The sequence below is a fragment of the Vanellus vanellus genome, assembly GCF_965231255.1.
Source record: "Vanellus vanellus genome assembly, chromosome: 2".
In the NCBI taxonomy this organism is placed as follows: domain Eukaryota; kingdom Metazoa; phylum Chordata; class Aves; order Charadriiformes; family Charadriidae; genus Vanellus; species Vanellus vanellus.
In genome coordinates, this window is record NC_138906.1 from 39,019,013 (window position 1) to 39,033,872 (window position 14,860).

Genomic DNA, 14,860 nt, shown 5'->3' on the forward strand with positions numbered 1-14,860 from the left:
CCAGAAACAGGACTGAAAGAAATTTGTGAGCTGGAAGATGAGAGCCGAATGCAAAAACGTAGCATAATTTGGGGTGTGTGTGTGTGTGTGTGTTGCTGAAGGAGGTACACTTTCATAAAGGTATGGTTTATTTTCAGCAGAAAAGTGTACAGTGTTGAAAGTTCCCGCTCAGCGTTTTGTAACTTTCATGTGGTGCATGAGGTTGTCGGTATCAAAAGCTGCAAATTCTTTATTAAAAAAATGGCTAAAATCCTTATTTGTGACTCCTTAATCCTAAGGGGAGCTGTACAGGTTGCAAAGCGCTAGGGAAAAGTGTGATTAATGATCAGTGATTAGTGATAAGTGATTAGTGGTTTTATTCAAACTGTTACCTCTGACCAGAAGCACACATCAGAGGATTAACAGGCTCTTTAGATAAATGCTCATTAGTGGAAGGGGGAAAGCAAAGATAATAGGCATGCACACAGGGACAACTTTCTAGGAAAATCATTCCTGTCTCTGGCATAATAAGCTCTATTAGCAGAAAGGCTCTTTAATTTAAAAGTTGCTTTTATCTTGTAAATCAAAGATAGATGTAGAAGTTCGCTGCGCTATTATAGCCTAAATTTTCCCATATCCACTAGATGTGGATTATCTCAGTAGTGATATTTTATTTAAAAAAAAACAACCAAACCCAACAATTGAATCTTTAAGAAACTGAACATTCCCAAGTCCTAAAGCCCTGCATCCCGAGGCATCCGGTCTCAACAGGCAGAGCAGAGCCTGCTGGCAGCTAACTAGATGGCGCAGTCCTGTTCTTTGCGAGTATATAGTCCTGGGTTATGAACTTAAGCAAGTAGCAGCTTGCTAGGTGTCCTTCAACACTTACAACAAAGTTGATTCTGTGCTGGGTTGGAGGCTAGACAGTGCTACGAGTTTGTAGTCACATTTTCCATGGCAGTTCATCTAGTGAGTTAAAGGCTACTGGAAAAATTAGTCTCATTTACTGAAAGAAACAGTGAGAGAAAGGAGGGAACGAGAGAGGGGCAAATAGCTTCAACCTGGGGTGTAAGTCTTGAATGAGCTGTGTTATACTGCTTTAATGAAGTACAGTTCTGATGGCCTTAATTACTGAAGCCTAAAAGCTCTCGGGAGTGTTTCCCCAGCTATCACTGGCAAAGTGAGGTGTTTTGTTGTTTTTTTTTTTTTTTTTTTTTTTTTTAAAAGTCACTAAAAGGAAAGAACAGTTGGTGTGGTGGTTGAACAAAACAGCTTGAACCTGAGTTTACTCTCCAGAAAATGGTAAGGTATCTATTTTTGATAACTAACCAGGGATTTCTTGTTACTCTTTATCACGCATGGGTTGTGAAGAACTGGTATCTACTGCTGTCCATAGAGTTGGGGATGTTAATGCTGTTCCGTTAGCTTATGTGGGATTTACATTTGTTTGCGTCTGTGGAGATCATAAAAATTTCAAAACTTCAAATGAAAAACTTGAGTGAAACAGGGAATAGAAATAATGAACTTATGGCATGAAAAAGAAACTGCCGTAGTCTCCTATTGTTACATCTTTAGTTGGAGACTGTTAGGAGTAGTCAGACTAATGCTTAAAGTCAAAAAGTTTTGTAATAGCGTATAAAAAAAAAGCAATAAGCTCTGTCTGCCACTCTTGAATATTGGGCCCTCATCCAGGAGTTAAAATTGCAGTATTTTAAAAACTTGATACTTTCAGAACAATCAGAACCCTTTCCCCCCCAAAAAAAGATCCACTAATGGTTCAGCTTCAATCTATCGAACTCTGCCTCGGCTAATTTAACCTGGGGAATGTAAAGAGAAGCAAACCATGTATATAGATTAAAAGAAAAGATAGAAGCGAGATTGTACGTGTCATTTTATTTACATCACCGTTTATCAGAATGACTTTCACAGATAAAGTGTAATAGGTACTTTTTAATTTGATGTTCACTTCCTTACTTGGAGAATCTAAAATACGCTGCAATCGCTTATGTTTATCCCATGCGGTGCAGATGAGTTTTCTTTAAAAGATTGTTTCGGTGAGAGCTAGAGTTCAGTCTGTCGTTGATGAGAGAGGGAGACAATCTCACAGTGCCTTCAGAAGGCAGCTTTTACGTACTAAACCTTTCAGCTTTGTGTGGGCAGAATCTCTGTGAGCTCGGTAAGTGTTGCAGAATGATTTGAAACTTGGTTATTAACTTGTCTGCTTCTGGCCCCCTTTAAAAACCTGTCTCTGTGCCCCTAATCGAGGCATGAGGATCTTAAATATTAGAAGAGTTCTTGCAAGGTTATCGTTGCTTTTGAAACTGCTTAATCAAAGACTTTTCCTCTAGTCTTTCTCATCCCGTGTCTCTCATTTCTGCTGTTAGTTAACTTTCTGGATTTTCTATAAACCTGTTGCTTTGAGGACTTATACCTAAGTTTATGTATTATTAGCCGTCTTTCAAGCTTAATTTCAATTCTAATGACCATCTTTCCTTTTATTATCAGAAAATTATTTCTGGACAAGATTTTGCAATAAAAGAAGAGCAAAACTGTTTCTACTTAAATCTTTTTTTATTATTATTATTAAGGGCCATATGATTTGTTATCGGAACAAACTGGTAATTTTTCTCAAGGCCCGCAAATACTCATTTTTCTTGTTACAGGAAAACTCTGCTCAGTAGATGCAGTTGCTGGAAACATGGATACATGTATAGAGCAACAGGTCTTTCAGTTCTGCTTCATACGTCCAAGTGATTCTTTTGCTTTGATTTGGTTTTGGTTGTCTCACACTAACCAAATTAATAGGTGGACATATATAATTAAGATAGCTTATCTGGCTTAATCTTTCCTATACGAACTCTCATTGCAATGAATACATATGACTCTTACTGGAAATATTTAAAATGCTTTGAGATTCTGTCAGTTGTAAGTACCAGTGGCAGGGCCGATCAGACCACTTGGTAGGTTGTAGCCACTCTGCAATTATCTCAAAACATTTTCTGTTGATTTGTGTTCTCTCTCTCTCCACGCGGCATGCTCTTTAACCCCTGAAAAAAAAAAAACCTTATTTCTAGGTAAATGATATATTCTGTTCTGTGAATTGTAATGTTCTAGGGCTTTTAGGGCTCTAGCCCTAAAATAGTATTTTTTGGACTTTTGCATTTTTCTGCCTTGAGAAATGATCAAAGTTGATTGCAAATTTAAAGCAACAGTTTTGAATAAGAACTATGGAAACACTTTTTCCTCTTACCAAAACTTATATTACTATGCCAATTTACGATTTTTAAGGTGTCGTATTCTCTGACACTGGCAAAACAATGATCTCAGACAATATCGTATGCCGTATTTGAACATTAGCCATATTACAGCAGTAAGTACAGAGATTAGCTTTTGTAGACTTGACATGTAAAAACAAAATGCTGTTATGGAAATACTTCTTTTTGGTTATACATATAATCAAAGAAATGATTTAAATTGTCTCAGGTATACATAACAAGCACAACATAACGTACATAAAATAAATATTTCGGTGATATGGTAAAAAGACTTGTTGAAGCAGATAAGCTCTTGTTACATGCACGGAGCTGTTCTGTTGGTTTGCGCACTGATCGTTTGCTCCTATTATGGCTCAGGTTGAAGGGGCAACCACAGCACTTTAAAATAATAGCATGCCTCCTATTTTTCAAGAAGGTGTTACTTTACTCTGTAATTAAAAATAGTGAGAGTCAGCATTTTTTTACTAGCCATCGCATGGGAAATGCAGCTGTTATTTGCCCTTAGAGATTTTAGAAAGGGTTGGGGGCACTGGTTTGTAGGCTTCTAGATGGTGATATCAAATGCTATTTTATAAACACAAAGAGATTTTCCAAGGATTTTGCTGAAGGCTGTAGGATTTTCAAAGTAAAACACTGAAAGCTTACGACAATTTCCTTAGCTTAAAAGATGTTTTGCTTTTGGTTCTTGCTTCCGTCTTATATTTTTTTGAGAATTTGTTCAAGAAGTCAGTCCCGCACACAACTTCAAAATAAATGCCTCGAAACATTGTCATGAGCGGTGTTTGTCTAGGTGTGCAGTTTTAATAATCCCATCCTTTGAGATGGCTCATGTCACTGTCGTGTCACCCTTCCACATAAGGTGATTTGAAGGCATGGGGTGCAGCCCTGCTTGGCCAGAGAGTTCCATGCAGCGGGAGATAAAAAGGGCAATGCCTTTAGAAGAAGCCAGGAGGAATGAGATTTGAATTAATTGGGGGAAAATACTACAAATCCTCTATTACCTTTGCCAGCATCAGGAGCCAATTCTGCTTTTATTTGGCTCTGAATGTTTTCGTTACTCTTACTTAGGGTACCGAGACCTCTGTTAGCTCAGGAACTGGGCATGGTTTGGTCTCACCCTCAGCTTTCTACCCCATATAAACTCTACAAATAGTTTCTATTGCCTCTTTGTCCTTTGCAGTATTTTCTCAAACATCTTTCTTTGCTCTCATCTCAGTTTCTTTCCCTCCTGAGGGCCTTGTCTTTGGGTGCCACCACACAGTGAATATTTCGATGCAGTTGAAGTGCTTGGTCTCAATCTCAGTATATTTCTCTGTTTTGAAGTTTTCTGTCCAGGGATGTGCTGAGCTTAAACTGGTCATCCTTGAACACACTGCCTAAATTTAATACGAGTTGTCAGAGAAATGTATTTAATTAGGCTGATCTTTTTCTCATTTAGAGGAAGAAGTGGCCTTTTTACCTTTTTACTTCATGGGCTTACGCCTTCAGTTACTCTTTCATTGCATGTAAGGCAGCGTTATTCATAGCCAGCTTTTTTTCTGAGCTGTTTGCAAGTACTCAGAAATTAATTTGCCTCATGTGGGAAATTAACCTGGACTAGTGGTTCCTAGATTTAACAGCTGTTTTTTTTTTTTCTTCTGGCCAAATATAAGTAATGCTAGTTAATATGTGATGCTCAACACAGGGGGCTCTGTAGCACAATAAACGGAGTCTGAGATTGGGTTTAGGATGGAGCGGCTACAACAGCAAACACTAAATTGAGATGTTACCATATTGCACTCTCTTTCTATTTTTTCCTTTATTGTGCTTTAAATCTTTCAGTTCTGGAGTGCTGAGTTGGTATGGTAATTACCTGTGCAATAGTATTCTGTTTAAGTAAGCAGCGGAGTGCTCCAAGATATGGATGATGATATGAGCGGGTCACACTGTTGTGCACTGATGCTGCAAACCAACTGCCAGTAATTCAGCCATGTGTGAACTAGTTTACCATCGTTTCCAGTCCAAATATACCTCTTATTTAACTTTAAAAAAAAAAGTTATATTTAGTAGCAATAGTTGTTTGCTAGGTGAGGAGCTTCAAATTGTGAATTCATACCTCCGTAGTACTACTCAGAAGTGATTTTAGCCGGTTGGTTTATTCTAGGACTTTTTTTGGTTCTGGTCAAGTCAGTGAATGAGTTTGTCACTAAATATTTTTAGGACCCCAGCGGGAACTCCAAAGGTGACCTGAGTGTGTGATGGCAAAGAGCCTGGAGTTGTGCTTGTCCAGAAACGAGCGCTGTCTGTATTAGAAATTTGGGCATGCCAACACCTCACTTACAGGAAACTTCTTTTCTTGGAACAGTAGTAAGATACAACCCAAAGAAACTAAAAGCTGAGCAATGGAGTAGGAAAAAGATAGTCGCTTTGTTGAGGAATATCTTTTACTAACTACTCTTTTAACTTCATTACTGAGTGAATGTTTTAGGAAGAACAAATCTTTGTCAAGGGTTTGTGAGGATTTCAACCACCACATTGACTTCCTTTTTTAATGACTTTTAAAAACAAAAAGCCCCTTCTGCTGGTGATAACGGGGGGGGGGGGGGGAGGCATTAGCACATTTTTATTTTAAGATTCAAGAGGTCAGGATCAACATCTGTAGAGACTTCCATCATTTCCCAGACAATGCGCAAAATGAGGGAAAAGAATAGATTCTGTAGTTAAAAACAAGTTAAGGACTTTTCCTTCTTTCCTCACTTCCATATCCTTAACTGTGTCTGTGTAGCACTTAGGGTTGTATTATACCTGTTATTAAATAAGGTCCGTGTACAGTTTTTCACTGGCTGTGCAATGGGAAAGTATTTTAAAAAGACAGTGGGGAAGAAATGAATGATGTAAAAACTAAACCACTTTCTACAATGTTCATACTGCTCTTTCATTCTTCAGCACAAATAAAGCAGCGCATAGACTGAATCATGAAAATAGGTTAAATTCGAGTAATTGCTGGTTTATCACAAAAAGTGAGAGAAAGCAGTAATTTAATTATTTTGATGTGAATCTCTAAAAGACAAGTTTCTCTAAATAACCTTCTGTGAAAGTAGAAAGGATCAAAAGAGCCCTGGGTTTTATGGCCGGGTAAGGAGAATTACATTCTTGTGGATTTAAAAAATATTATAGTAGCGCCTAATTCTCCACTCACCCCGATACAAATCCGGAGCAACTCTATTGAAAGCTGTGGAGTTACCGACTGCTGTAACACTCATTGAGAAGAAAATTAGATTCACGGGGTCTATTCTGAACGTAGCCTATCCGTTGTGCGCTGTGCAAATCCCATTATTAAAGTAATAGCCTGACATGTCACGTTGAGGACGGCTGTTTCCCCAAGATGAACATGTTTGTAGCTCGCCTCATCTTGTGACTACTTTTAAGGGGGCAGGGGGATATTGAGAATACTTATTTTGTGCTCAATTAATATTCCTTCCGTGCACTCTCCTTCCTCTCACGCGCTTTATGTGTGGGTGCGCAGTCTGCACTCTCCATCATCTATCTGTCTGTGTCTCTTTGGCTGTGACAGTCACCACTCTGGCCTCAGGCTTGCACGACATAGACGAAAAGCCCACCACGATTTTCAGTTAAACGTGGCAGGATCTAATTCTGCTCCTAAACATGATGTGCATTTTCACTCTTAACAATAGTATTGTGAATTGGGAGGAATGACTTAGACTTCAGTTATGTTTTATTTGTGGAGTTTTGTAGTTTTTTTGGGTTTTTTTTGTTTTTTTTTTTTTTTTTTCATTTCTTGGGGGGAAAAAAAATAGAGATGGAGGGGGAAAGATGCGGGAAGGCAGTGTAGCCCTGCAGTTTTAATAAATTGAAGTATTTGTTTGCAGCACTGGAAAGCAAGGCCCAAGCCACTTGAGCATCCCACACAGTTCCCAGGCTGACTTGCAAGGCAGAGCAAAGTCTTTCAGAAATTGGGAAAAAATCTTGTCACTGCCTGAGCTACTCTGATTTTTTTTTTATTTTTTTTTTTAAGCAATCAACAGGTACTTTTGAGTAAGAAAAACATCATAAAGTGTGGTAAATAGACAGTGTCCAGTGTATAAACCCTGCCTCCCCCAGCCCTAATCATGTACACTTGCATCCAATTTTCTTAATTTGACCCAGGATAGGTGGGGTCAGCTCTGTAACTTTTGAAACTGGTATAAATCCATTGAGTTCTCTTAGGCTGTGTGGAGTGAGGGTATGGCCTAAAGTTGTTTACTAATAGCACACAACGGGCAACCTCTGCATATAATCTTTGGTGGGAGGATGTAATGAAAAGTTTTAGGTCTTATAACTGACCCTGGTGTGGAAGGGTTCACGGACCTTTAACAATCCAGAGGTTAATTTATTAAAAAAAAAAAAAAAAAAAGAAACAAACGCACAACTATTATTGCATTGCCAAACATTTTAAAAAAGCACTATTTATGTAGGCCCTATATAAGCACACATTGTCTTATGTTCCTTCTGCTGGCTTTGCGTTTGACTAAACCATTATTCTCGGAGTGCTGCTGTGCTGAGATCATCAGTGATGATGGTGTGAAAACAAACAAGTTTTAGCATGAGAAGTCACTATATAATTTGACAGGGAGGTTGTCAGCACCAAAACATCCACGTTAATTTCATCTCTGGTCAAAGCAAAATAAAAATCAGGCAGCTAGTGGGAAAAATACATTCTTAGGAGGAGGGGAAAGGGCTTGGATGTAATTCTGCAAGGTGCTGTGTCAACTAAAACCAGGACCTGTCTCAATCCCCATTGAAGTCAATGGGCATTGAGGGCACTCGGGGACTAGTGGCATTGTGTCCTTTTTCTGCAAAGTTTAGTAAAACTGCTGAGATGAAACTTAATTCCTCATTAATTCAAACTCCTAGCAAGTTCTTGGGAGAAAAGCTCTCTTTGTGAAAGATTGAGATACCCTCCATCTCTTCAATAGAGAGCTAAAAAAGTACGTGCTCTAATTCTGCAGCCTTCAAGGAGTCCTTCAACATGAAGAGCAACAATAAGAGCTGATATTCTGCACATACCTTAACGGTACAAAAATTCTTCCTCAGAGAAAAACATCTCTGGCCTCTGCTACGTTGCATAAAATAAGGACGCAGCTTCCTATTTTATTCCATTGAAAGTGATCTTTAATGTTATCAAGGATGATTTTATATTCCCCAGTGTTAAATTAAAAAGCTTTGGGACTAATGAACACAGATCCGTGTAGTCAAATAAGTGCTGTGAAAAATATGCTATCAAACGATGTGCGTGCCACCTGCCCTATTTTTTTTTATTCCACAGTGAAAAATTATGATGGGTTCTTTTTAACATAAATATACTCAATGAATCCCAGATGAGTCAATCAACTTAATAATACCCTAAAATTTAGGGGTTCCAGATAGTTTATTTTACTGCTATGCTGTGGCCTTGTGCTTGTACCTCTTACTGGATTATCTAAATTGAGTGGAGCTTGCAGGATGCACAAGGAAACAGTTTGCAAACATTGCTCCCTCTGTAGCAGTTAGGATGCTATGTCTTGTGTTTTCCCTCTTGCGTGATGTCTGATTCTATACAATTTTTCTTGCCAAAAACCTGGTATTCCAAAATATTAGGACAGCCTATTTCTAGGCTGTCAGTCTTCCAGTTTTCATTTCAGAGTTTTTAGTCAGTGCACTGTCAGCCAAATGCTTTTCAGCAGACTGAAAGTTTTTTAGGGACAGAATAAGCTTTGGAAAAGTATTTTGAGCATTGTAATTAATGCTAAATTAATTTATAATGAGGACAATAAGAGATATGATGATGACTGTCTTATCAAGCTAGTAATGGAAATAGATTTTTTTTTTTTTTTTTTTTTTAGTTTGAATTTGCTATGTTATGAATATGCTCAGCTTAAATGTACTGAGGATGCCTTGCAGTGAAGTTTGGCATGCTGCGTGTGATGAGGTCCTTGCTATAGCGTCTTTCGAGGAAAGACCCTTCCTTAAACAGGGGAAGATGCGGTGGTGGAAGTGCTGCTGAGCCGCGTGGCCACGTTGCATGGTGTGGGAGCACGCACTGCGGGGCGGGTGCGAGTGTGGCAGTGGAAGCAACCTTATGCCTTTCACCACTAATAAAATTGCCAGTCACCAGGGTTCAAGGGCTTTCGGAAGGCACAAGAAAGATTTCCAGCAAATCTCTTACTTGGCTCCAGTTCTTACAACGATACTGGTCTGTGAGAGGAAAATGCCCGTGTCTACATTTACAGAGGTTTTAGTGCTATGTAGCACCTGAAATGGGCAGGTATCACATGGAAAACGCATTTTGAAAAATATCGATTGTTTACAGTTCTGACATTGCAGAATTTTGTGAGCGAACCCAAGGCTGCAATCAGGCAAACTGGTTTGTATGGAGAGACTCTTGTGTACATAGTAAATGATGCACAACAATAAACTGTGTAGCTTATTGCTGAGGGAGAAAATGGCAAAAGCAAATACTTAGTGCTATGGAAATAACAGGTCTTTGTTAAAGGCTTTTGTGAAAGAGTGAAATGAAAATGCAAAAAGTGGTACTTTTTTAGCCTTTTATAATTCTGTGGATAGCATTTCCCTCATATACCCAGTGCCTTCCTAATAGCCATCTTGAAAATATGCTAAAAAAGCATCATCCTTTTGGTGCCCACGTTAAAACGCTGGTTATTTCTCTGTCTAATGGCCAACTCTGCTTAGAGCCGTCTGTGCTTTCAGGTATGGTGTATGCGAGGTGGCCTCTGAAGTGGCAAGGTCCTCTTGTCAAGCCTCTTGTCTCTTGCCAAGCCCCGTATTTAGCACGGAGGGGATTTCCTTGCCGTTGTGCAGAGAAGACAGTTGGGCCACAGGGTTTCCCTGCAGCCCCATCCGATCCTGAGTTAAATGGAGTAGCAGTTGCCAGGGTAAGGTGGGCACCCTGCGAGCAGCAGCTTTGGGGGGAGTTCATCTGTCCTGTGCTGACCAGCTGGTGACATTTTTGGAGGGGAAAAAAGTATTCACTGAAGACTTTTATACGAAGAAATTCACTGAAAAACGCAGAGGCCTGAAAGTGTTCACAGTTACAGATCAAATTTTGTGACTGGCTTCAGCCAAATGAAAGGGGAGGAAAATATATGAAAAAGTCATAATACTCAATTTCAACATTTTTGCAAAATGAGATGAAATCGACTTGTATTAAGGAAGACACAAGGCACTAAATCTTTCAGAGATTAATTTTCTTTTTGTTTTTTTTTGGTGCTGAAGAAAGTCTTTCAGGTTGATATAAACATTTTTACATTTATCTATCTTTATTTATAGTCTGCTCTTGGTTTAGGGGGCTTGAGTCTCTTTATCTTTCTTGCTTGCACAATATAATGCTGTGCATGTAAGACAGGGGCAAGCTCCTGGAAGGCTGTGTTGGTTGAGAACTTCACATGGCTGGGTAGAGGCCTTTTGTTGGCCAGATCTCCGAAATATTTGCTAAGGCTTGGTCTGATCTGGTTTGATTTGACTGGGACAGAGAAGATGACTGCCTTCCCTGGAAGGCAGTGGAAAATTGGCTTAATCAACCAATGGGATCAGAAAAAATTGGCAGAAAGAAACCAAGTCTTTGTATGGCAACTTCACTGAGAATAAATTTAGTAGAGGCTGTTCTCTAAGAACGCTGTCAGAAATATCTTGGATTTTTTTTTCAATTAAATCATTGCGTAATTGTTAAATTCAGAATTGGAGTAAATGGAGAAATAGCCTTTCTTGATTATGCTACTGGTCGAGATTTTTAATGTCCTTTTTTATTTATTTCTTCTTTAGGGGAAATGTGGATGTCTTAAATGGAAACCTATTATTATCTGGTGAAAGTTCTGATAAAAGATTAGATTAATTTGAATATTCAAGGATGGATTAAAAGGGAACTGAGGGAACAATTAGCGTTGTATAGGTACAGATTTTTTGTATGCCTTTGAGCAAATTAGTTTCTCAATTTTTATCACGGGACAGACTGGGTTTTGGGAAGGGAGAAATTCTCACTTATTCTAGTTAAGTGTGGAATTGCATTTCTTGCAGCTTTTCTTAAATCATGTGGAGTATTTAATCTCCATGTGATGGCTCTTTAACTTGTCTTTTCAAGTGTGTTTTTTGGTGGCTTGATGGTATGTAGAACATTTCCTTCCTGTACGTCAGCATTTCCAACCAAAATCTGAGCACGTTTGAAACCTTAGCTTATTCACACTTCCTAATCATAATCCCCTTGGTTTCCTTGTCAGCACCTTTTTGTGGTATTTCTCTGGACACCTCTATCTAATATCTCCAGAGGTTATTCTACAGAGTAACCTTTGACAAGATCTATTACTTACTACTTACTGCTTTTAACAAGGTGAAAAGAGGTCAGGCTCTCTAAAAGGCAGGCATTATTAGAAGACGGCTGTAGGGTCTCTTGGTGGCTTGTCCATCTCTTCTGGCAGCACCGTCTGCGAATCAGTTCAGGAGCCTCCTCCAAAACGCAAAGAAAATACATTAATGACTGGATATAATCACATGTAGATAACATACGTCCTTGGGAAAGTGGTTAATAATGTGCATTACAAAGCTCCAGGTTGTTTCTCTGTCAAGGTTGTCGCTTACCAATGCGCCCACTGGAATCTGTGAGATTTTTGCTGTCAGCTTCCAGGGTAACAGGTTTTCAGGCTGTTAGTTTTCGTATGGGCCATCTAATTGAGCTTCATGACCAGTGCTAATGACTTCTGCTGCTGTAAGAATTGAATTGGTAATTCGGTTACCCCTCTTGTCAGAGTTCGGGATCATCTAAATGAGAGATGGTGTTGTCTATTTCTTTAAGCAAATTAAGATGCAAAAGCTACCTCTTTCTGATTTAAAACAACAGATTGCAAAATCTCACTTTGTCAAAAGAGTAACTACAAGATCCTTTTGGTTGACATACAAAATCTTAGAAATTAGACAAAACATATTTTCTCCCAAATTAATTAAAAAGCCGAGAAATATTACAGGAGAGTTTAGACAGATCCCAGAGGTATCTAAAATGCAGTTTAAAAAAATGTCTAGTCAATTGAGCTGCAGGCATCCTCTCAAAAGGAATGAAAAATCTTTCTAGGGAGCTTTGAAATATCGTAGTCTGGGGTTTTGTCAATGAAAGACGATGATTTTTTTAGTTTGGTTCTATCAGTTACTTACCACAGCTTGCTCCTTTGTGATTTCTGTAGATGTAGAACCTACAAAAACTGCTGGTATACCTTTCAGATGCAAATAGCTATAGTACAGGGGAAAAAAAAAACCCGACTATCTGAGGCTTAACAATCAGTCATAAGGATTTTTCCTCTCATCCTCAAACACTGAAAACCAGGCTAACTTGTTGCTAACATAGCTTTCACTTTTTGTCCAGAGCCTGTCAATTAACCCCATGCAGCCAGTGACAGAAAGTGCTCTGTCTTGGGATAGAATTTAAATTTGATTTACCTAATAGGCACCAATTGCCGCGTGACTACCACACGTGCATGGCATGGGCAGCTGGAGCAGAGCCCGTCACAGAAATTTGGCATGATAACTGTCCTGAGAATATCTCAAGGTATATAGGCAGAGTAGCGGGTAAATGTCAAATGTATGTTACTTATTTTTGCTTCAAACAAGAAAATGAAAAATGAGAAGTGATGTTTTTTTTCCAGTATGATCACATTGAGGTTAAAATATATACTGCTAAGGCAAACTAACTTTCTGCTAGATGAAAAAGAGGTTTCCTTGTTGTATTACGATTCCTGATGTTCTGCTTGTTTCCCATGTCAGCAACTTCCCAAAAATTCATTCCCTAAGAATTTACATGTAGGAGTGTCTTGGCATATTCCTTTCTGCCAAACTCACTCATTATTTTTCAGCATGTAGACAAGTTCTTTTGTGATTTTTTTTTTTTGAGATGTTTTTCATTTTATTTTTCATTGTATTTTTTAAGTACATCTCCTTCTTCAGTTCACACTCTTTGTAGCTGAACACTTGGTAGTTTACCAAGCAAATTGGCCTTCCACGTAAGTGTTTAAGTTAAAAGCTGTATCCTAGGGCCAAAGTAAGGGCTCTGTCCTTGCTCAGGTGAGCAAGTGTTTGCAGAATGTTTCTTTGAGACTGAACCCTAGAGAACAAGATCACGAGGTTGTAAGGTGACTGGATGCATCAACGTGGCAGAGCAGGAGAGGGATAACCAAATCCTTACTAATAGAGAGGTGGAAGAGCTGAGAGCCAGTTTTCTGGTCTGTTTTTGGAGTGAGAAAGATGAAGACTATTGAGTGGGGGCTTCGGAGGCAGGAGGTGTGGTAGAGCCAGGGTTGGGCTAGCCAACAGTGGGGTGAAATCAGGTTCTCTCTCAAAGCCTTTGGGTTTTGTGGAGGTTCTGAAAAAAGCCATGAAGTCAGCCTCTGCAGGTGGAATCCATCCCTGCTAGAAACTGTTGACCTTTTACAGTAAACCTAGGTCTTAATACAATTTTAGTACAATGATCCTAGTATAGGATTGGTGCATTTTCAATTCCAGCCACAGAAGTAAGGTGCTACCAGAATAGAAAGGAATTACTTTTCTCTCTCTACCCTGTTTTGACCGCGATACGGTAACTCACAGTTGATGAATAACATCTGATTTACATTCTGTCAGGGATGCTTGTATACGTGCTTGTATTATTTTTCCCCCAAACCAGCCACAAAAGCCCTCCTGCTCATTGGTGTAAAACCTTACACTGACTTAAAGGGGAATTCCACATACAATAGCGAAAAAAGGTGCAGAGCCTGCAGTGTGGGAGAAAAAAGGGTGATGCTGTCTCTTTCTCTCTCTTTACATCTGCTTTCATGCTTCCTTTTACTCAAGATTTTCAAATATTAGCAGTGTTAGAAACTGTGTATGTCCCATTCTTGTTGCCTCGTTGCTGTAAGGCGGGTTTGCATGGATTTTAGAGTTTGTCTCAGATGGGACAGAAGGCTCTGCACGATGGGCAAACTGTAACTTAAAACCAAAAAAACCAAACTCCTTGGCAGTTCCCTTAGCCAAGTTGTAGGTGGCACCCAGCTTTGCATCCAGCCTCCAATCTGGTGGCTGGAAAGTCTCTCCGCTGAACTACCCGACCCCTTATTAAGTGTAGAAGACTCTGAAGCTGTAAATACGGAGAGAGTGAGTACTTGGAGTGGTAAGTAATGGTCAAAAAAGTTTAGAGGAATGTAAAAAAAATAAAAGGAAAAGGCCCAATGAATACGTGTGGGTGTGGTGTGGCTGTGGGTGACCAAGAAGATGAATTCTCTTGAGTGTTAACTTTTGTTTGTGCATAGCCTGATTGGAAGAATTCAGTTCAATTTAAATGCATTTTAGACTTTCCATAAGGTACCTGTGCGACTGTCAACTTTAACCTTAAATGACAGCTACAAATCTGTTAGCAGTTGAGAAACTCACAGCTCACCACCTCCTCTCCAAACATACCGAACAAGAAGACCCCAGAAAGGCAGCTACAGGGCTTTCTGTCGAAACTCTTTGCTTCATTGTAAGTTTTGCTTCAAACTTGGAAAGGAGCGATCTGCTTGGGCTAGCTGGGAGTTTGCTTGTCGCCATGGGTATGGTTTTTTCAAGTGACGGTTGACCAT

General features: G+C 39.2%; 1 protein-coding gene across 1 annotated transcript in view; it reads left to right on the plus strand.

The window, feature by feature from the left end:
* Nucleotides 1-1,246: 1,246 nt before the first annotated feature.
* Nucleotides 1,247-14,860, plus strand: part of CREB5 (cAMP responsive element binding protein 5) — a gene marked incomplete at its 5' end in the record, with an annotated part of 252,444 nt that continues 238,830 nt past the window's right edge. The window contains one exon of the mRNA XM_082479114.1: nt 1,247-1,281. Coding sequence (XP_082335240.1) covers nt 1,279-1,281 — 3 coding nt within the window. The remainder of the gene's footprint in view (nt 1,282-14,860) is intronic.